The 24050-nt window shown below is 39.5% G+C and overlaps 2 protein-coding genes across 24 annotated transcripts in view; both read right to left on the bottom strand.

Moving 5' to 3' along the window:
* Positions 1-24050, bottom strand: part of LOC126869373 (bromodomain adjacent to zinc finger domain protein 2B-like) — a 229673-nt gene that overhangs the window by 189517 nt on the left and 16106 nt on the right. The gene's annotated exons all lie outside the window — the stretch shown is intronic.
* On the bottom strand, positions 5137-5574 carry LOC126869543 (uncharacterized). Its single transcript, XM_050626196.1, has one exon. It carries the CDS (start codon positions 5572-5574, stop codon positions 5137-5139), a length of 438 nt encoding a protein of 145 aa, XP_050482153.1.

Raw genomic sequence — 24050 nt, 5'->3', positions numbered from 1 at the left:
GACACACCCTGTATCTCAAGAACTCCCCTTATTCAGAGTGAGTTGCGGCGTTATAGCGCGGCCAGAGGACTATATCGGTATCCTAGCGTGCGTTCAAACTGAGATCAATAAAGCGCTCCTTTATAGACTTCACTACACACGCTGTACAAGCTTGGCCAACTCTCCCTCTACCGTTCAGTTCGTTCGTTTCGTTCGTTCGTCCAACGAACGTGTGCCCTCTTTCTCGCTCTCTTGCGCGTGCACACTACGCCACACGTACACGCACGTGCGCACACAGGCAAAAACAGGCGCACGTAAAGAGAGTCAGCCTCTGCTGCCACCTCCCCCTGAAATCGCCACCCTTTTCCCCCTTTCGCGGCATCAAAGCGCAGCGCTCGCCTGCTGCTACGTAGCAACCCCTCGCCGGCCATCGTTCAAACCCCGCGCTGCTGGCAACTACGAGGCCATAAATAACCGAATGACCCACCGCGAATAAGAGACGGCAAACGCGAGGAGCTACGATCCGGCCACCCGTTATATATTGCTCCGTCCATCGTCGTCCGACCACGTTTTCTCTTCTCTCTGCTCTCACTCTCTCTCTCTCTTTCCCTCTCTGTCTCTTTCTCTCTGGAATCGTGGCTGTGTCTGCCTCTCATACCGCCTCGATTGCCGCTTCGTTATACAATTATCGATACTATCGGTAGGCCTTGCCTACCGAACGCGTGTACAGCGAGTGCACCTTGACAAAATTTTACGCGCTTTACGTGGCTGGCGATCGCATCGATTTTTCAGAAGGCTCTCGCGTCATTCACTAACGCAATGTCTTTGAATGAAGATTCTCCAAATCTACCCGGTGTTTCTTCAAATGACAATTTCTGAAGCCTCTGTGGCCTTCGATGGTCTTATTAAGAGAGAGAGAGAGAGAGAGAGAGGCGGGAATTTCTAGAAGCTCCCGATTTAGGTTATCGCCTTCTATCGATGCGGCAATTAATGCGAACTTGTGAGAAGGTTGGAATTCATACATTAAAGCATATACACCTAATATAAAGAATTGCGCGTATACAATGTGTTTTATATAGTAACGAGATCGGAAATAATGCCGTGCGACGTTTGCCCGTACCAAACGCGATCCTATCTGTTTCGAGACTGATTGAACAGGCCCCGGTGTATGTATAACAAGCGATCGTTATTGTAGTCATCGATTAAACCGTAACGCGATCGTATACGGAGAAAATGAGGGGGAATTAATTGAACTTTTCCAAGATTTTCCAGTCACGGGTCTGTATGGTAGCGCGCCTTTGCCAATCGATGGCAAAGGTGCGAGTGCAACGCTTCTAATTAATACGGTTGTCGTATCAATCACCGTGCACCGTTATCGTAATGATGTTAAAAATTTCATAAAGATGCGGCAAAGGAATCATAAGCAGCCGACTTAAGCATCGGTAATATATGGTTGCTCATGAGTTACATAGCGCTCTGCAGTTGCTAATGAATATATTCGAACGTTTGTAGAAACCTTTTATAGCAATCTTTTATTTATTATCTTTATATATTTATAATATTTTATATAACACGAATATATTACGTGTGTTATATTTCCACACTTTGAAATTTCATTATCGTAATGCCACTTGACTATCATTGTTATATCGATCAATTTTCCACCTATTTTCCCGTTATTATAATCAATATATAAAATTACAATATTACGACCTATTATAATCACAGAAGAATTTATTTTATCATTAAATTATTCATTACATTAATAGGCCTAACTATTTGGTAGCTTCTATTTATTTCTAGCGTTTATGTCGTATACTAATTTTTTATTAAATATATTTGTAGCAAGCGTTACGAGATTTTTCAAATTCGTTTCAAATTTCACCAATATAGCCACGACAGTGGTGTCTTATTACGATGCTAATGAAATTTAAAAATCTTTAATATAACACACGCAGTAAATACATAAAAGATTTCGGTGATGGTACACGTTCAAATATTATACTTTCGTAAGCCGCCGTTACTTATTTATCTATCTCCGTTCACGATTGATACCTATCTTTGGAATATTAAAATTAATCTAATGGACACTCGAGACTGCTAGGAAAATAAATTTTTGATAAGCTGGTCGAAGTATTTGCCAAGACGAAAATCATCGACAGGCTCATTATTTATGAACTCGTGGCTGGAACTATTTCAAACGGGTCTATCCAACCTTGTCTCTTCTTCTTCTTCTTCTTCTTCTTCTGCTTCTTCTTCTCTCCTTTATTTCAGCGGAGAGGTAGGCGAGGATGAACGAGGACGCAGAGTGTCTTTTATCGAGCGGAGACGTTCTCTCCTAGAATCACTTCGTCTCTTTTCCATCGTCTTTCTCTCCAATTTATTTTTTATTTTTTTCTTTTCATTCTTCCTGATAAGTCGATGTAATCGCCTCAAGACGAGTTATTTTTCTATATAGAATTCTCTCGTGTCATGTTTCTCGAGATATAAAAACGAAACACCGATTTTTCGTCGATTCGTGTTTACGAAAACGATTCCACTCGAAGGCCATAAATCATAGGCGAAGAACATAATAAGTCGCATTCTCTATGTTTGACTAAAAAGCAACTTTACAATTCAAAACATTTTATATTTGTCTCGTGTTACCGAAAAATCTCCTGTTATCTAGTTTTAAAGGATAAATATATATTCTTGCACTATCTTTGAAAATATTGTCTGCCGTGACACTAAAATATTAAAGACATTAAAATATTACACGTACTTTGGTTTCTATACATATTCGTCGATTATTAACAATTACGGTTGCTATAAAAAGTATGTGCGTCACTGCATTTATTACAGCATTTATATCGTAGTTAATGATGTTCAGGTATGTATATTAAATTTTATGTCATTCAGTAATATACTTCCATACGACTACACAAATTTGACGCTATGAGAACAAGAGAGAAAAAGAATGAGAGAAAAAAGCCGCCTCGTTAGAAAATAGAGATACAAATACTTTTTGTAGCCACTGTATATCTCTGAATCTAACAGGTTTATTCCACTTTTTATTATTTTATGTTAAAGTATTCGCTGTCCGTCATAAAGTGACACGAATACAAAGAGCACAGTAAGAAACGTGTACTTGTCGCGTTCTTTTTCGCTGGTCTTCGCTTACGAGAAAATCGTTTGATTTTCGTCGCTCGCCGCTGACTTTTCGGTTTTATCTGAAACGGACGGCAGTATCGCGTTTCCACGATGCTAAGTGCTCCGAAACGGTCTATGATTTCGCTAATTCTACGATAGGATAATTGCGTAATTACAGTTCGGCGTGCGGCGTATTTAATTACGCTTACGCCAGATACAAAAGATTGAAGGAGGAATGTTTTCTATCAGTGAAAATTGAAATGAAGCCGGGGATATACGTGAGCTCCCGGTGAATACAACCCGCTGCTTCCTTCGTGAATTGAATTACGTCCCCCGCGGGACGAGTAATTGCGTTGCGTTCACAACGCGCATGTCCTCCACGCGACCATTATAAAACATATCGCTCTATTACTATCTCGATATCTTAATAATTTGCACAATCTCTTTCCCTTGGCTCAGCCTAATTACCCGGCGTCTGCTCTCTGCTTCTCTCTCTCTCTCTCTCTCTCTTTCTCTCTCTGTTACCATGCTAACGGATCGTGTCTCTCGTCTGCCACGGTTCCGCTTCCACTCTTCTCCAAGAGTGATTAATAGCGTATTACGATACGCCGATGTTAATACGTTTTTCGATTCCGTGAACCACGGATCCCCCGAGAAAATGCTTCTCTCTTCGTATCGTCCTTCGAATCGACCGATAACAACTTCATTTACAACATCTTACGGGATTCAACGAATCTCTTTGTTGAGGAATTAACAAGTTCAATGCGGAAAAGAAAAGATAGCGGGGAAGGAAGTTGAGCGATGACGATGCCATCGAGTTCAACATGTAGACGCATACTAACAAATCCGAGTCAAATTTAATATCAAAGATTCGATTCATCGGATTCGAACAAGTACCATTCGCAGCCAGAATACGAACGTCTATGCAAATTCCATTTTATGGAATTCTTGTTACAGATTTCGCAGAAGTTATACAGAATCGTAAACGATAAGCGATATCTGTATAAATTTTGGTTCAGAAAATAGATTATAGAAAATGGTGAGGTACCTAATCTACCTGTGTTCTATTCTATCTGTACAAAGTAGTATGTAATACTTTTTTTCTGAATGTAGCACTTTCACTGCCACGTGGTTTCTCCTGTGACGCCACGGTGGTCATTGGTGACCGGAGCTTTTGAGCTTCTTACAATCGTAAAAATTGAACTATTCAATTTTCGTCTTCCTCGTTCTTTTTAACATCTTCTTTTCCATACCTCTAATATCATTTCGAAGCGATACTGCTATTAATTAAAATGTAATTATCACCTTGTCGATCGTTTTTGAACTTTCGTGCTCTTACTCGAGGTACATATACTGACTTACGAAAGTATTTCTAGTACGAGAGTATAATATCTTATCGTAACACATTTTTGTGGATATATCTGTGTGACATTTTTAAAAATATTAGGTTGTTCGAAAAGTGTCTTTCTCTTGCAAACGTGTTCTTTGCAACAGTGCAACTTCATACAAACGTGAAACCAAGTCTGTGAAATGTCGCTGTGCTGAGATAAACAGAACAAAATGGATCGTACAAAATAATATAAAACGAAAGACGTTGTGCGTCTATTATTTCCTCATAAAACGAAAGAAACTTATCGGACAACCTAATATCGTCGGTATTGTAATAAGAAATGGCTATTACGATTAGAGTGGTAAAATTTAAAAGCAATTTCATTTTGAATGAACGAGTACAATGTGAATTGACTGCCACGGTTTTTCCTGTGACACCATGATGGCCATTGGTGACCGGAGCTTTTGAACTTCTTACAATCGTAAAAATTGAATGAAAATTGACAGTTGGGGCATTTTGATTATAACCGATAAATAGAAGATACTTTGAAATAAAAAGTGCCCCATTGAACAATTAAACATTTTTATTAGAACATCAATAAAAAAAGAATGAGAACAAATCTTGCATCTAACGGCGCACTGTGTTAAAACACTTTAAACGTAAATGTGGCTCATCCGTACAATCTGAACGATAGGTGGTCACCTTTTTGGTCCGATTCTTAGCAATTTTTGATCCTCACTGTTTAACATTTTTTTATAGCACTCTCTGCAAAATTTTCGTGCCAGGTACGCTTGTCCTTCTTTCTTCAGCATTTCGTGTCGCAATCTTTGTCGAATAAGTATATTTGACGGCTTTGATGAATGGCACTGTGCAAGGTGCATCGCGAGTGCCATTCTAAACGCTGATACCTTGATTTTTGTTTTCGTTGCTTGTTTATAGGGTATCATCGCGTTTGAAATTGATGTATTTAACAGTAACTCTAAAGCTAATTTTATATACCACTTGAGGGTTCTTCTATGTGGTGTAGAATATGCTATCGTTCGATCTGATAAATCTACAGCACGTTTTCCTCTGTTGTGATCTACCACTACCATTGGTTTATCACAAACATAATTCTTTTTGCAGACCTCTACCATTTCAGCCGAATGTTTCGTCGAAATCATAAAAATGTCACGCTTGTCTCTTCATCTTACTATTATATATAGAATGAGCAAATACCGTTTACTAATATCTTCCACACGTTTCGACAATATATTCTGGACGTTTTGCTTACGACGAAATACCGAATGCGAATGGTTTGTTGAAATAAACGAAGCCTTGTTACAATCTGTCGCTATCAACTGTTACCAAGGCGCCACGGTGGTCACCCGAGACCACCAATAAGATAACCGGTCCACTAGAGAAGAATGTTGTCTTACATCATCAATTTATTATTATTTTGCCATTATATGCTTTGAATAATCAAAATACTCGCGTGGCGTCCTGAGAGAAACATGTGATTTCGGCGTGGCAGTCAAAGTGCTAGTTGGGCGATGTTCGAACCTACTTGCGACGTAGTACTTGATCCCATCGCTATTGTACAAGTATGATGAACGTATAAAATTGCCAGACACTTAGACGCGTTCTAATTGTAGCGTGAACTGAAATACTTACATCCGACCTTTGCGCCTGTTCTATATTTTAATGTCGACGTTTAGCGATTCGCCGTTCAACGAGCGTTTACCTGAGCATTTCCGGTTGTAAAGTCGCAGGAAACCATCTACGACGTATTGAAATACGTATTGAAATATATCATCATAACTGCGTTTCGATACCTGACTTGAACACTCCACTTTCTCTTTCTCTTTCTTTGTAACGTGTAACGAGTGATTAACTTAACATATGAGAAGAGAATTTTAAATATATCGTGTAATATAAAATAATTAAAAATTTCATTAGCGCTATAATGACACGCCAGTACGATGTAAATTTGTATTTTTATAAATAGAATTTTAAAAACTGAATCTAAAGAGAAATTTTTAGATGGTAGATGTAACAAATACTGTAGTCTGATTATCTTACATATTTTTACATATAACATACATTCAGAGCACTTTGCAAATTTTAAATTTCTTATTATTGCAGATTTCCACGTGCATAAATATTCCCGGTCTAATGATTATATTCATAAAGCCTAAACAAATGTGAAAATGTACATGCAAGTTACAAGATAGTCATCACAAAATATGTTTAGTAAGGAAATGAATACATATACAGCGTAAATAGCCACCTTAAGAACATACTCGACATTAAAAACGGTTCTACAGCTTATTAATGTAACGGATTATTGATGCTGTATATACATTTTTATCTTTGTTCCAAAAGTTACCAACATAATCATAATAGCCATTTATCATTGCAGTGCTAATAAAATTCCAAAATATTTCGCATTATCACACAAGATATATTCGTAAAAGGTTTCCGCAAGTGTTTAAATATTTTCACCAGCCACTGTATATAGAATCGATTTTATAGGAGATAATTCCCGCAAAGGAATGTTTCCTTTAAGGAAACGCCCACGAACAAGAGGTTGAATAAGTTTTTCGGCATACGTGTGCTCGTTGTCGGTAGCCCCATGGTCGACAATAACACGCTGACGAAAGAAAGGAGGAGAAGGAGAAGGAGACGCTCGACGAGCCGAGCCTGCATTCTTTAGCCACGATCTCAAGGAATTCGACATTGTTCGTGAATCTATCATTGAGAAAAGCTGTATCAACGATTCCGGTGTCTTATTCACAGAGTGTGGTTCTTACAAGTTCTGAAATTGTCACAGAGCTGCCTATCCTATCATTTCACACGATGCATGCATGTAGATATAAACTCGATGAATATAGTTTGCCGACATCGTAAACTCGATGCGTGAATTTTAGTCGATTTTCAAGATATTGATGGTGCGATTGGAAGAAAAGATCCACGTTGAAAGTTAGAACGGAAGAAAATCGCCAACTGAAATCGTGAAAACGTTTCTCCAGCTTTCTACGTAGTATTTACGCGGTTACACGAATCGAGTCTAAACGAGAGTGCTATAGCGTAGTAGTTAGAATAGCAGAGCGTCATCCGTGAAGCCCGAAATTCCCTATAGTTCTCGTATTTCGATACGTTGCCTCGTCGTCGTAAGGTGGCGAAACGCGAGGCGAAATAACATTCGGCGGATTCTGCACAGCCTGTTCCATTTTGCTCGACGAAACAGAGAAAACGACGAACGAGCGGAGGGTTGAGTCGACTCGTCGTCGACTCGGCGTTCTTCGGCCACGGTCCACGAGCAACGACACCATCTCCGCGCTACGTTTTTGCCCGAAGCGCCTCTCCCTTCTCCTTTCACCCTTTCTTCTCGTAACCGTAGACACGATCTTCTCTTTCTCGTTCGCTCCGGTGTACTACCGCCTGGTACCCTCTTTCTCTATCTCCTTTTGCTCGGTCGCGCGCGCTTCGGAAACAACGCGAAAGGGAGGACGAGAATCAGGCGTAGCGGTAAGAACGAGGAAGACGGAACGAGAGAAGTCCGCACAGCACAGACACCTGCAGTTCGGCTCGCGTTCACAGCCAGGAGAGAGAAAGATGGAAAAAGGTCGGGGCTTTGCGCGGGTAAGGAGAGGCAGCAGGATCGCTGGGAGCGAGAGGAGGAGCAGGGAACGCGGACCAAAAGGCGATGCCAAAGAGACGACGAAACGAAGCAACGCGAAAATGGCTTCCGAACGATACTCGGCCAGGGACTCTCGCCAGTTTCCAGCGAAATTACCGGGCCCATGCGCGCATTGGCCGCGTGCTTTTCTCCTTTCTCTTCGTACTGTTTCTTGCTACATCTCTTTCTTTACTGTATACGTCTATGTCTCCCTCCCTTTTTTACTCTACTGCTCTCTGTGTGTTATTTACTGTAATTTCATTACCGCGTGCTTTCGCATCGCGACGACGCCATATCGTTGGACTTTGTATGAAGTCGCCATTAACCTTTGTTTGGAGGTGGGCCGCGACCGCGAAGTGTATACGATACGCATTGTGTCCACGCTCCGCTATAGTTCAAATATTAGTAACGGGCTATTATTAATTCCCAAATTAGACGTGCAGCTGATTAAATTACACAGCGTACCGTGGACAGAGACGGGAATCGTGTGTTTTCCCGTATGTTACGTTTACACGATGTCTCTTTTCTCCCCCGTCTATAAAGTACGCCGCGGAGGACTACTCGCGATGCGTTATTAATTTTTCGATTACGCGGGCGCCGGGCTATTCATATTAAAATGTCCGTCTCTTAATACCTCGCGTTTTCAATTTGTACGCGAACCAGCGCCCCTACTGGCCGCTTTGTCGCACTTCCGCGACATATTAAAGTCATACACTATCGTCGAGCATCGTTAGTCCTCTATTTGAACACGGAGATTCGCGCTGAATACGATCGCGGGGAAATTAAACGGAAGCGTGTGACACGTCGGACTAGACTAGACAATGGAGTAGCGAAAAAATTGGCAACTATAGAGGAAAAACACCAAAAGTCACATTTCTTCTTTTTACAGGAAAGCAGTTTTAAGATTTGCCATGTTGTCAATTTATTTCATATTACCAAAATTATTTTTGTATTTGGTTTTCAGGCTAAACTTGTATTTTCCATCCCCGTTATGACATTATTGGTGCAATAAATGCTGTTTCTTCGACAGTTTTAATTTAACCATAATACAAACATTAATTATTAAATTTTAGCATCAAAATGTTTGTCTTCCACGAAACAGTATTCCACAATTCAATTTATCAGCTATCTTCAAGAATATTGTACACCTCAGGACCTATCTATTCTTTTCAATTATGTTATATTAAAATCCTCTGTTTGATCATAAAATGACATTAAAATCGGAAAATCAATAGAAACGTATTTTTGTTTTTCCCCTGATCACTCAATTATTAAATTCTTTTTCTACCATGTTCAAATACTTAAGACAATTACACGGTAAACATCAAACAAATAAAATCCGTTTTATCGTCTGTCGTTAATTTTCTTTCAATATGCACGAGCGATAAACAGAATGATTACAGGCCTCACTCCGCTCTTGTATTTCTACATGTCGTTTGCTTTTCTAGCTTGCCTAACGCTATTTCGGTCTCCGCGTTTATGTCGTTATTGTCGGTTGGACGTTAGCCCAGAATTCCTATAACGTAAAGAATCGTCGAGGAATCGCGAGGTATCGTGGTTATTTGTGATTCCTCTGTAAAATTATAGATATCTGCGGAAAAAGAACGGATCGTGAAATTGCAGCGAATCATTCAAGAAACGCGCCAAGATTTGCAAACGTGAACGTTGAAGAAACGACGAGTGGAAAACCGATCGTTAGAGCGAACCGAGAAGACTTACTTAACGATCATTATATTTTCAAACGCTGCTTTCACTTGTCGCCATTAGGCATCGATGATGTTCCTAACATTGCCTAACAAACTCGAACGGACCATATATAGAATTGTGGATCTTAATCGCCGAAATAAATTAATATATGATTTACAAAATATTCGTCGATACACATTAGCACGCGTCTCAGCACTCAAAATAAAGATCACAACGTTCGACGGATTAGGTTTCATGTTGTTCAAGATGCGTCGTTGTAAAAGACGTGTCTGTAAAAGAAAGACGTTTTTCAGACAACCTAATATTTATTGATATAAATATTTATATTATTAATATAATATTTCCAATTTTATATTAATAATGTTTTATACTTTTATATGTCATAAAAATTTATATCTGTTGGCAATTGTGAATCTTAATCGCCGAAATAAATGTATAACAACACTTGGATTACACTTAGAATTGATATCAAAATAGTTTCAGATTTATTTAATATGTGATTTGCAAGATCTTCGTCGATATACATTTGCACGAGTCTCAGCATTCTCTTCGTCTCACCATCTTCTTTACCACACTACCAACGGAACAGTTGCATTCTTCTGTTTTACGAGACGCTGTGCACGCGCGTACTCTCACACGCTCGTACTCATATATGTGTGTCACTACTACGCAGCTAATCTGGTGTAGCACATATCTCAAATTACACATATCTCAATAACATATATATATATATGTCTTTCGAACACCAAATTGATCAACTGCACGCTTTAGCGGTTTTTTGTCATTTCTGTGTCCTTGTAAATGTGTCTTTTTGTTTTCGTTTACCAATATAAACATAATAGTCGAGTTTCATAACAGTGCTACTGAAACGTTAACACATTACGTACGGGTCACGAGATATCTCGTTTTTAGCAAGCCGAACGTTCTGGCCGAGTGACGAGATATCTCGTTTTCATGTTTTTTTCGATTGAACCGTTGACTTCGGCAACCGGAGACAAATGTTTTTGTTATGTTATCAGGGTAATGAAGCCTTGCGCATTCTTGTGACAAATGATTAGCAAAATAACTGAATGTTGACATTCCAAGCACGTAAAAACAATCAGTCAGTATATCCAGTATATCGGTAGATCTTTGTCGATCAAAAATGTGCGGGCCCAGGGAGCGTCGTACGCAATTTGTTAAGATTTCGAAAGTATCGTATACCATACATAATACAGTCACAAGAGCTGTATATAAAACTGTATATAAAAATTCAGAACTTTTACCTAGTTTTATAATTACAAGGACCACAAGATCGTTGCAACGATTGCTTCAATCGAACTTCACCAACAAGAAGAACTCCTAGTTACTTCCAGATATACGTATTGCCCTATCTCGTACTTAGCCATCAATGATTATCGGTCGTAATTAATGACTCGACTTTCCGTCGATTTGATTTACGAGCTGAGAACCACGCTCACACAAGAGCAACGAGGAATGCAAGAAAACAATGCGGAGACCGAAGGGCCGGCAAATTTTCGCGCTTTACCGCGAAACTTGCCTCTATGAAGGAAGTAAATTACGCGTTAGCGCAAAGGCACGCCAACTTGCTCGAGATACAAGCCCGTGAATACGATCACGCGACTCGTGGAAGATCGAAACGATAACCGTGGCAGGAAGTTCCTTGGAATACGCCGCGGCCATTATACGACAGGGGAAGTCTTGTTCGACACCTCCGTGTTTTCGGACAAAAAACACCTTTGTGTATGCGAAAGACGAGCGATCTTTACGGCGAATTACGGACAGCTTTAAGAGGAGAAAGGAGGTTGGAATACTTTCACGCGATGCTTTAAACACGCCGCGCCGGTTACGTCCTCTCACATATCCATATATCGAGTGCCGTAACACAACTGCAACACAATCTTTAAGAGGTTGATGGAAGGTAGAGGTATAGTCGTATGAAGTGAAGGCTGGATACTCGCTTTACAAACGTGATTAATTAAAAACATATTAGCGAGAACAAATAGATAAGTTCAAAGCTGCTCTTAAAATGTGACGAATTTACAATAGACGATATCTTTCAGTTGAAAATAACACTGAATAAATACAAGCAAATCACTTTTTCAATTAATTTCAATTAATAGTAATAAGCTTCTGTACTTTTCAATATGAAACCTACAGCTTTCTTTCCAATAAATACCCACGATTTAAATATAGCACTACCTTCTCCTTGCTATGAACTCTTCAAGTTTAGCATAGAATTGCAATGAGAAATTTTTCTACAAATTAAACAAGATTTTTAACCATTGCAAAATACATAATTGCATAACAGTTCCATAAGAGGAATAAAAAAATGAACCAATAAACATGGCAGAATTAATAAATTTCATAAAATAATATAAAGCGTAGGTTTTATTATCCTCACTTTACGGTCTGCAACTCTAAAGTATTTGCACGCAGAAAAACACATTACATTTTTCCCAGTTGTATATCACTCTTGCAGAAAGGATGTGATATCTCTTTCTCTCGAAACATCAATCACGGAGATTAGCTAAGAACAGCGATCAAAGCCGTTGAGGAATAATCTTCGATCGAGGTGAAACACCGTTGGTATACAACGACGGTGAACGAGAACGCACAGGAAGGAAAAGGAGGCGCAAACGACATTTTCTCCCACGAGCCAGTACGCTTCTGCGCGTCGAACGAGGAAACGTCACGGCGGAGCTGTGAATCATCGTCGGCGATCATGAATCACGTTGCCCTTCGGCGAACCGGGGCCTCAAAGCAACGGTCTCTCGTCGTCGTGCCGAAGGATCCGAGTAGGTGGGTCTATTCACCAAGGATTCCACCCAGACGATGAAATATTTTCCTCCTAGCGGCGGTATAATTAACCTTCGATGCTCGGATTAACCCGCAGCCAAAACGGTAGGGTTACGGAGAGTCGGATAAATTTTGAACCTGTGGAATTTCATTCTTAATTTGTTTGCACGGACGACACGTTGGTATGCACATATCAATAATTTAATACCCAATTAATAAATAAATTCTTATTGATTGAATGTTCTTATTTGAATGCGAAATCTTACTATACGAGTGAAAAATCATAGATAACAGGGATAATTATCAAACTTCTATTATTATCCAAAGTTTATCACCGATGGATTCAGATAAATGAAGTTTTATCACATAGGAACAAGTTGGCGTAGAGTTTCAAATATACAAATTGGTAACAAAACTATTATTTGTTTGTATTTGAAATGAATTGCATACGAGTTGAGTCAATTCAGACAGGACACACAGACGTGCTCGATTTCAATTTTCTCAGCGTCAACTCCTATTATCGATATTAATAAGAACAGGTGGAAGGGACAGCTAGTGAACCTATTATCGAAACCATTCAGTTATCGGAACAGTTCTGTTGTAGATAACAATTATTCAGTGCTTGTTAAATGTATGTAGCTACACTCGATCGAACGCGCAGTTACATTCATATTATATCTTACTGTCTGGTGTTCAAATCCCTATTGTACGTTATATATGTACCATTAACCTCAAATGTAAATGAGTATGAAATCAAAAAATCGCGCTGGTACAGTACGACATAGCAAGCTTATAACATAAACATTGACCGATGTTTTACAATCGTAAGCTAACCTAGAACAGTACCTAACCTCTACTATTTGGTTGCCAACTAAGTGGTTGCGGATTTGTCACCTAATGGCGATCCAATACATTCTATTTTAAGATTCTACAGAATAAAAAACAATAAGAGAGAAACGCATTATTACTTCAACGAATTGACAAAAATTCAATGCAAACAAACCTTTACGTTAATACGCATACGTATAACTATGCACACGAAGTATTACCGGGTCTCTACAGTGGAACTGTATTTATCTGAAGTTGTCTAGGGACGAACAATCGATATATGTAATCGAAGTTCATAGAATAGGAGGAGCTCACCAATTTTTCTCGCCGTCTATTATTTTTCGTTCGCATAATAGCAACTTGCATTCAGATAAATAAATTCAACCAGCACAAGTTCAGTCGATCGAACATTAACGAAGATTTCGTTCCAATAAGTGGAGTTCTATTATATTAACATCTGTAACCAAGATTTCAAATTCTAACGTAGCCATATGTTTTTCAGTCTCTTTATCTCGGCATGCGACATTTCTTTATCGTGATTAGCGACAAATTTTGACGATCTCGGTTACAGTGTGCTGCGTACTTCACATAAATTTGAATTTGAACTTGAAAAGGTAGGGGAGTTGTGTGTATTACGGTACACGCCAACTTCACGTACCGATAAGTTTCTTTTCTGTGTTTGTATTGCGTGCCGTGATATCGATGCTTTCTCGGCAACGCGATACATCACGATTTAAATGCTTCTCCTGTAACAGCACTTTACATCACGTGTCACTGTTATGTAACGGATGGTTGAAAAAAAATCTGTACCATAAAATTGGTCGCTGTTATTGTTATGCAACGCGGGGAGCTTTGGCGTTAGAGTCAATCGCGTGAAACGCGTAAAAGATGTCTCTTTTTTTTCCTACTTTCCTCTCTTTTTATCTTTTTTTGTTAAACTAGAATATTCTGCCTTTGCACGTTTAACGCTGTACGAGCACCGGGAAATCAAAAGCGAACTCATCTGATTGATTATAGCAATTTGCCTGGATTAGTCGAATCGAAGTTCGAGCGGAATGCGAATAAATCTAACGTTAACGCGCAACACTAGCCGTGCAGAATTAATGATGTTTGGTCGAGAGATGATTAAAGAGGAGAAGGGAGAGGAAATGTTTAGCGAAATCGGCCAATGTGTGCGAAACTAGTTGAGAAAAAGAAATATACATACCTACATTTATAACCACAGAGAAGTTTTATGAACATGTTATGCGTGTTAAACTTTTGAAATTTGATTAAGTGGGATACGAGTATTATCGCTACGTTGGTAAAATTTGAAACCAATCGGAAAATGTACATAGAAAGTACAAAACATCTATCGCAAACATTCACTTGGTAAAAAATTAGAATACAACGAGAACGTTGATATTAAAAATATAATTAGTGTTGCGGATGGTCTTTTTAAATATCGTGGCTACTAATATAACTAATTGACTGAAATTTCAAAATGTTTTATGTAGCACACATAATATGTACATTGATCAAAAATGTCTATAAGCATTCAAATATTTTCGTGAGCCACCGTATAAAGTGGCGAGCAACAGAGATCGAATCGAACCGCAAAAAAGCTAGCAAAAGAAAATTCGCAAATTCCCATCGACACCCTACTATATACACACCTACGCCATTCTCGTAGATCGAATATCGCGATCGATCACCTTGCGCAAGGTTGATCATCCTTCCATCGTGTTACCTCTCCCTTGAGAGACACGTCTCACGATTGCTTCGTTTTCGAAAGATTATCTATATAGCGAGTCTCTTTTCTGTTTTGAACGATTCCTGCGATAAACAATTTCAGTATTTGCTTTATAAAACTATTTGAATGTCATGAACGCCATTTCATATGATCAAACTACTAATGTGCACAACCTACAAAACAGCTATTATTCATACATATCTTGAGAATTTGCGTTCTTCCTCTTTGCCTTTAACCCCTCCCCGTGCCATTTAGTTCGACGAAACTCGGGCCCAATCGGTAGACATCGACGCGCACTAAACAGACCAGACTGATGCTCGTAAACGTCAACTAACATTCAGTCACGATCGTAACGGGCAAAAAAACTGTCCGCGAGCTCGGCTTGTTATGTTTACGTTTGGTCCAAGTATCTGGTCGCGAGTCAGACTCGCGATATTTATGTTTGGGCCAAAATCTTCATCGCGAGTCTGACTCGATAAAGTATGGGAAGCGGTTGACACCATACTCCATGTATACCATGTATGTATTTTATGTGGTCATTATCTCAATGAATATTTTGGATTTGTATCCTCCAATCGAGTAATACAGTAGCCAAAGATGAATATACATACAGGTGACTTGATCAAGCTCGAGACATTTTCAATGACATTCAAGTAGAATATAGTCATGTTCTTCGATATATTATTGTAACAAGTGAAATGAATGAAATAATTGCTACATATACAGGATAGTCCAATTGAACGTAATATGTGTATAATATAAATGAATATATCGTATGACAATTAGAAAAATGAAATTTCCTTCTTTCGTCCTAATTTGATAACTACAAGCCGTGGATAGTGGAAAGGAAAATGATAATATAATCGATAATGATGTATTCATAAAACAACGATCGTGATGACTACTGCGCTTCCTCTTTGTATGAGAGGAAATGCTTTAGTTTTAATTGACGACCGTTTCCTAGGTTCAAACAAGTTGAATGCCGACACACGTGATGCTCACATTTTCCTCTTTCTCTCTCTGTCTTTCCTCGAAATCACTGACAATTCGTCGTATTGCTTGATCCAACAGCACGTCGGTAACGCAAACCAATTGTGTGCATATACATACACACATACATGAATTCACACGTATGTATGCAGATACGTGTACCAAAGCTCGCGATGAGAAATGACTTTCTAGGTAGGAGGAACATATAATATAAAGTCAGACGATACGATCTCCCAATAGACATGTGAGTGTCACGTGTCTGTGGTTCCGACACGAACGCATGCGAATTATATGTGCCTTGCATCCTTTCAAACGCGCGTTTATTTAACGCGTGCTTTTTAATTTGTCACATAAAACCTGTATTGTGACGCTACTTTCTTTTTATTGCTTTTTATTTTGTACGGAGTAAAAAAGCGCCAACTAAAATATTCAGTTAAATCGATGGTATTCACGGGCAGCACCTACTACTTGCTAGCTTTTTATTCAACGTAATTTGATCGAAAATGAATTGATCGTTCAAACCTATTTTTTGTTTATTGTAACTTTCCTACTCAAAAAATCAAAAAAGCGCGTTCTAATGTTTCAGTTAAAAGAATAGCCTTGATTTTTAACATTAATTCATATATCGTTGTAGTATGATTACATTTTGAATTCAAATTGAAATTCAAGTTCAAATTCAGGTTCGAATTCAAGCTCAAGTACAAGATCAAATTGCAAGTTTTAAATTCAAGCACATGGTCAGCCATACGTAATTATTTACCGATCCAAAATACATAATCGAAAAAACTAACCACACCGACCACTTCACGATTCATGTTTACCTCGACCAACACTCAACCAAAATAAAACCAATAACTCTTCATCCGTCTTGCGTTCAAAAATCGCGCCACTCGGTTGCTAATTACCCTCGTTGGGTATGTGTACACGAGCGCGAAACGCAAACAGGGGTAGAGCGCGTGCGTGGCCGAAACACGCGCGTGCTTGCGCTAAACGCACTTTCCTGCACGCTTATCTTCTCTCTGCCGTTGAGCGGCTACTCGCCACGCATTTACGTACACGCGTGTGCCGGCGATGCGTCGCGCGTCGTGGCGCATATAGCGATCCAAATACGACCGAGGCGTATATTCGTCGAACGCGTGTGCGTCATATACGTGTGTACGCGTGTGGTCGAGTATAAAGAGCCCACTGCAGAAACAGAAGCGGCGGCGACGACGATGGTAACGACGAGTAAACATACGAGCGACGTAGAGAGAAAAGGACGAAGAACCAACGAGAAAGAGAATACCGAAGAAGGGGAAGGGAGAGAAACAAGGAGAAAAGAAAACGAAGAGAAGCAGAGATGTTCTCTGTATTCTCTGGCGAGCTCGACGGCCGTACATACCTAACTTAGGTCATACCGGCACGAACGCGATAAGTGTTCCTCTATCGCTGGTCCGCAGCCGCAGTGGTGGGGAGAACGAGTCGTGGAATTCGAAACAGGGTGGTCCACGAAGAATCGTCTCTTCGCAGCGACAAATTTGGTCGATAATTAGAAGCTCGACATTTTTTCCCTCCTTTTTAATCCATGGTTTAACCACAGTCCGACTTTTATTTCTTGCGATATTGGTATGGTACGATCGTTTTAGTGCTGTTTATCGATTCAACTCTCATTTTCAGTAATTTGCTTCGGCTACTTCTTGCATGCCATTGCACTGCCACACGTATTCCTCCAACGATACACAATAAGGAGGACGTATAAGCATTCGTATTCTTGTGTTTTTTGTAATTTTGTAGGCAAGGTGTTATGTTTAATACATTGAACAGCAAGTAGATCGTCTATCCTGTCTCTTTTAGTTAAAACGTCCTAAAATTTGTTCGCTTTTCAACATTTAAATGACGAGTAAAAATATACGAGATATTTTTGAAATATTTAGAGATTTTTATCTTTTAAGCACAGTTATATCATGCAGACTGTTATAAAATGACGACTAACTTTGCTACATTGAACGATTGATTACAACGAAACCTGAAAATGGCATGAATAGAATGATGAAACGTTCGTTCGACTGGTAGCGAATTTCCTTGCCCTCCAAAAACATGATAACACAAACCATTAATGAAATATCGTATTAAATATGTACATTAATCATCGCAATATATTAACAATTTTACAATCAATGAATGATTACAAAGTAGATATAGATTTTTACTGACACAAGCACCGAATAATTTCTGTAATTCATTAATTAATTCGTGATTCTGGACGATCACAAAGTTATTCGCGCCGATATCTTGGCATTCGTTTTCTTTGATATCAATGCCATCTATCGGAACGCACCGATGAGGGATGATGTATACGTCTTTTTACAAATTATTGTTCCCTCCGTGTAGCGCGGCCATGATGTATGGATGCGGCAAGACACGGGCGATCCTTGTCAGTCGATCTTGTTGCAAAAATCACGAACGATACAGTTCCGCCGAGAAAGTTCCACTGTCGGGACTAATTATCGCTTTCGTTCGAAAATAAATTATATCGAGGTGGACGTTTACTACGCCGAGTTCATTGTTCCGCTGATTTACAGCTTGCGGGATCGTGTAGCACACAGGCGACTGGCTAGCACGCGACGTAACGTCATCGAGCAGAGTTTTTCGTTTAATGCTGGCGAGCAGATATCTCGAGAATCAAATTTCGTAGGGACGTGAATGTGAAAAAATAAAAGAGGGAAAGAAAGTCTACCTTTGGGAGCGGCCAATCACCTGCCAGCCAATAAATTCAAAGAAACTCTTATTCCGACGTTCTCGATTCGTTCGTGCGACAATTTTTTGCCGTGAAACGTGTATTGGATATTTCAGATTCTTTGTCTCGATGAAATACTATCAAAGATCGGTCGTTCGTATTGGATACGTTCTTCCTTCTCCTCTTTCTTCTTATTTTTTCTTCTATTACGTTCTACTTTTCATATCAATGTTAACTGATCAACACCTCTTATTAATTTCTTCATTTCATTACGTAAGTACACGATTAACATATTCAAAAACAACATGATTTATCTCCGTAAGTCCAGATGACGCAAATAATTGTGAATTCTAAGGAACAGTGTTTGTAACAACATCATGTTTCTGTCTCTTCTTCAATTAATGGTCAATGAGACTTTTGAATGCGTCATACAGTTGTAGGGCTCGTAACAAAAACAACGATACACATTTGTCTTTCACGTTTCACATTGTGGCTGGCAAACAGCGTCAACGTTGCCTGTCAATATACTATCAATACATGTGTAATGTACAGGGTGGTTGGTAACTGGTGGTACAAGCGGAAAGGGGATGATTCTAGGCGAAAAAAGAAGTCGAAAATATAGAATAAAAATTTTTCGTTCGAGGCTTTGTTTTCGAGAAAATCGACTTTGAATTTTCGCTCGGTACGCGTCCACTTTATCGCGTCTCGTTATAACGGATCTCACTGTAGATCGTTGTCTCGATGGAGAAATTAAAAAAAAAATTTTTTATTTTATATTTTCTATTCTATATTATTCCATCGAGACAACGATCTACAGTGAGATCCGTTATAACGAGACGTGAAGTTCACGTGTACCGAGCGAAAATTCAAAGTCGATTTTCTCGAAAACAAAGCCTCGAACGAAAAATTTGTATTCTATATTTTCAGCTTCTTTTTTCACGTAGAATCACCCCCTTTCCGCTTGTACCGCCAGTTACCAACCAGCCTGTATTAAACACGCTTTCTTGCAATACGTAAATGAAGTGAGATATCGAGAGAAGACAGGAAATAAAAGATAAAAAGGAGGGGAAGAAAAATTCAGCTGGTAATGAGAAATTACCGTTACCGATAAAATATGGTGGCAACACACGCCGTAAAATTATACACGAATTGTACGGTAATTTGAAAATTCCGGCCTGCACTCCGATGATTTACGATACATCTATAATCGTGAATCACGAGATGTGCGCGCGCGCGCCCGATTTATGACGCACCGATTGGTGTAATAGCAAAACTTCATCTTCCAGTCGACGCGGCGACCGGTCACTTTTCCAATGAATGCGTTTTGCTGCGATATTTGCGATTTAATGTCCTCGCGGGATAATACTCGCCGAAGAATTATCGTGCAACGATGTGAAACGAACAGGCAAAATAAACAGATAGAGAAAGAGAGGTGGGGAAAGGAAAAAAAGTAATTAACGTTTAGGAAATCACGGTTCGTCTAATTTACAAGCGTTCGACAACTGTTAGCGCGGACGTCATAGATTTATATAACGGTCCCCGTCGTGGCTGGCGAACGGGTGAAAAAGTCGAGGAGAACTCGGGAGAGGCAACGCTCGATACAATAGTCGTACATGAAATACGATTCGTCGTTTCGCGCTGTAACAAACGTCCTCCCCTCTCCAACATTTCCCCCTCCTCACCCGCCCACATTTATGAATGAAGTTACGCTCGCGATCGTTTAACTATAAGCAGTACTTCATTACGACGCCGTATTATGCAATCTCGAATAACAAGCCATAAAGCCGACCACATTAAATTTCACTTTGGTTCTACTGTTTTCTTTCGTTATTCCGTAGGTGTACGAGTAACAAAATATGACAGTCATTGTCGGTAGGAAAAATTGGCTACATTTAGCGATATATTTAATGTTTTATAAAAAAAAATATATATTAACCGATTGTAAATTACAATGTTAGATAGAAATTTGTATGAGAAATCTATACGTATGTATATCCAGTGATTCAGAGATATACGTTCTTTTAAGAGGGACACTCGAAAGGAATGCTGTCCGAACGAAGAAACGTGGAGGATGTTAAGCACCAGTTAACCTTCATTCTAGTTCTCGTTTCATCGGTAGAAATAACAACCTAAATACTTTTCCAATATTCGCGGTTTGTTTTCTTCCTGATTCTCCAGTTATTTGGTTCACGCTCTTAACTACAGTTTGATAAAGAAAAAGTCAAAGACGCATCCATTTTTCATGGAACAGCCGCAGCTTTCGCTTGGCACACCCACAGAATCTTATTACGGGACAGTCGTACGTGCGACGAACACCTGCCCTCACGTTCTACACGTCACACCTTCTCGATCCTGTTTCCCTGGTCTCAACGCGACACCTATGGTTCCAAAACCAAACAGAATTCAATTTCGTTCGACAACACACATTGGGGATAGTATGCCTCGTTTATCGTCTTCGTTTCGCTTCTCGCGTCGATGGACATTTCTGTGTTTTGAAGTATCGATATCCCGAACGAAATATTGTTGATGCGAAAGTAAAGCCGAGTTTTGTTCGTACTAAGAAAAGCACAGGTCATAGCTTCGAGTGGCTCATATTTCACAGATTACAATAAAGTTATTTTATACAAATGATATTTTGAGTTTAGAAAACACTAAATTCTGTTCTAAGCATAGAAGTCAATGTAGACGAGTATTTTTATATTAAATATTAGAAATAATTTTATTATAATTAGCAGACAAAGTCTGTTTTTTGTCGATTGTGTTACATGAATTTAAAAAAGATGTAAACGTGACTATACAGTCGAATATATAGAATAGAAATTTCTTTTTTAAATTTTTTTTCATTTTTCCATCGAGACAACGATCTACAGTGAGATCCGTTATAACGAGACGCGACAAAGTGGACGCGTACCGATCGAAAATTCAAAGTCGATTTTCTCGAAAACAAAGCCTCGAACGAAAAATTGTTATTCTATATTTTCGACTTCTTTTTTCGCCTAGAATCACCCCCTTTTCGCTCGTACCACCACTTACCAACCACCCTGTATATTTGAAATTCTTTCTCATTATACTGGTGTCTCCAACCTATTCTCAAAGCATGAAGAAATATACCAACCTTCTTCGCCATTCTAGAATTATTTAAATGGAATTTTAATGGAGTATCAGTTCGCTTTTTCGAACAACACCAATTTCTTTCCATGAAGACGAACAGACATAAAACAAAGTAGTAAGCTAATTTATTTTTATATGCACAACAGCGACAACATTTTCCTACCAAGACGGTGTGGCAGCACGGGCCACGGAACTTTTCAACGGCTCCGGATGCAAAGCGCGACGCCGCCAAAGCGCAACACCGACGTGCCCAATGTACCATCGATATCTTCACACTCTTTCCGCCGAATTCTCGGAAGAGCATACACGTGCCAGCACTGGCGGCACATCTAATGAATGCACGCTAGTGGGGGATATCGATGGGCTACGAAGGGAAGAATCTGCGCGATCCGAAACAAAAGGGCAGGTAGTCTGTCTTACGCCATTAAATGTGTAACTCCTCGGTACTATTTGCATAGCAACGCGTCGAATGATCTCTCGGTGTCTATCGTTATTTGTTAGTTGTTACCAGTTGTCTGTTAAGTGTAATTGTTAATTGTTAATTGTTAACTCTGATTGTTGATTAATTCTAAATAAACTATTGTTCGTTAAAAACACCAAGAGTAGTTCCTTACGCACCTATCACCATACCACCTCAACGGTATAAGTCGTTTTTTAAAATTACGCTACATTTGATTAACTGCAGCGTTTGTACCGTTGCGAAACGGGATTGTTTAATTTATGAACAATTTACAATCGAATACGAGGGCCTCCTCTACGTACGTTTTCGAGCATCGCATCCGGATGTCCCCCTTTTGCATCGCCTCGTTTTCTCGCGAGCAAGCTTTGAAACGATTGCATTTCTTTTTTCTCTCCTTCTCATTCCGTTCTTTTCATTCGTAGTCGATAGCATATATCGAAGACTGACCCGGTTCCAACGTTTACCATTTTACACGCGAGTGTGCATAATCGATGACAAGCGTAATAAATTCGCGATATCGCGGTATAAATCTCGCGGGACACGGATTATCTCGCATTTCTCTGAATTCCATGCTCGTTTTCTGCCTGTTTTTATCGAACGTGTATGCGCATCGTCTGTTTCGTTAGAGGATAGTACAGAGTCGTAACGCGATTCGAAGTTTGGGAAGGAAATGACCAATAACTGGCAAAAGAATCGCAAGAAGATCCGCAGATAGCAATGATACGTAGAATTGGGTATTCGTCGACCAAGCAGGATATGAACATTTGAGAATGTTGGTTAACGTGAATTTGCACCAATGAAAATGGAAAATAAGTAGAAATAACGATTAACCGTGGACACAACAAAGAAAATTCGCTAATTATAGGTACAATCCTTTACGGCTAGATGAAACATCGTAACCTGTTATTTCTTTAATTCCTGCAATACGTTGAACGTAATACTTTATATCCAACTAAAGTGTACCGCAAACCGCGAAATAATGTGAAATACGAAAATATGGAAAGTCTATAAACATTCGATCGCGACTCGATATTGAATAAAATTAAATGAATTCAGCATCGGTGTGTGTCATTGGTACGACCGAGCAGCGCAAACACGGTTAATCCGTGTGTAACTCATCGTCGATTAATTCACGGCTAAACCGGCGCGCACCTTCGCCAGATTTATGGCCGCGGTACCGATTGGGAGATCGGCTGCTACAACGTTGGAGACTTCGCAACGGCTTATAAACGAGGCATACAGTATCGGAGCAACTAGCCAAGCGAACGTTTCTTCGCATGTATCGAGCGTAAGAAGACATGCCTACCTGATTCACGAATACTCGTTTCGGTCAATAGTTGGTGGAACGGATACGATACGATTGGAATTAACGTTACGAAGCAACTGTAATCTTTCCACTGATAGGTACCTAGATTTTTGTTCGTCGTTTTACTAATTACTAGGTTCGATATCGTTGACTGAAATACTGTCCCGAAGCGACGCGTACACGCAGCGATTGTGAAGGCTATGAAACGAGAATGTCACGGCTCGCGACAACCGCTCAAGCCTCAAAGAATATGGCGAATTAGCAAGCAGAAGGGTAACGATAATGTTTCTCACGAATGGCCT

Source organism: Bombus huntii, chromosome 9, assembly GCF_024542735.1.
Source record: "Bombus huntii isolate Logan2020A chromosome 9, iyBomHunt1.1, whole genome shotgun sequence".
Classification (NCBI taxonomy): domain Eukaryota; kingdom Metazoa; phylum Arthropoda; class Insecta; order Hymenoptera; family Apidae; genus Bombus; species Bombus huntii.
The sequence above is the reverse complement of the archived record's forward strand: the minus strand, read 5'-3'. Positions and strand labels throughout refer to the sequence as shown.

Bases quoted from the DNA above. Each gene is read 5' to 3' on its own strand.
- LOC126869543 (XM_050626196.1), bottom strand. From the start codon at position 5,574: ATGGTAGAGGTCTGCAAAAAGAATTATGTTTGTGATAAACCAATGGTA.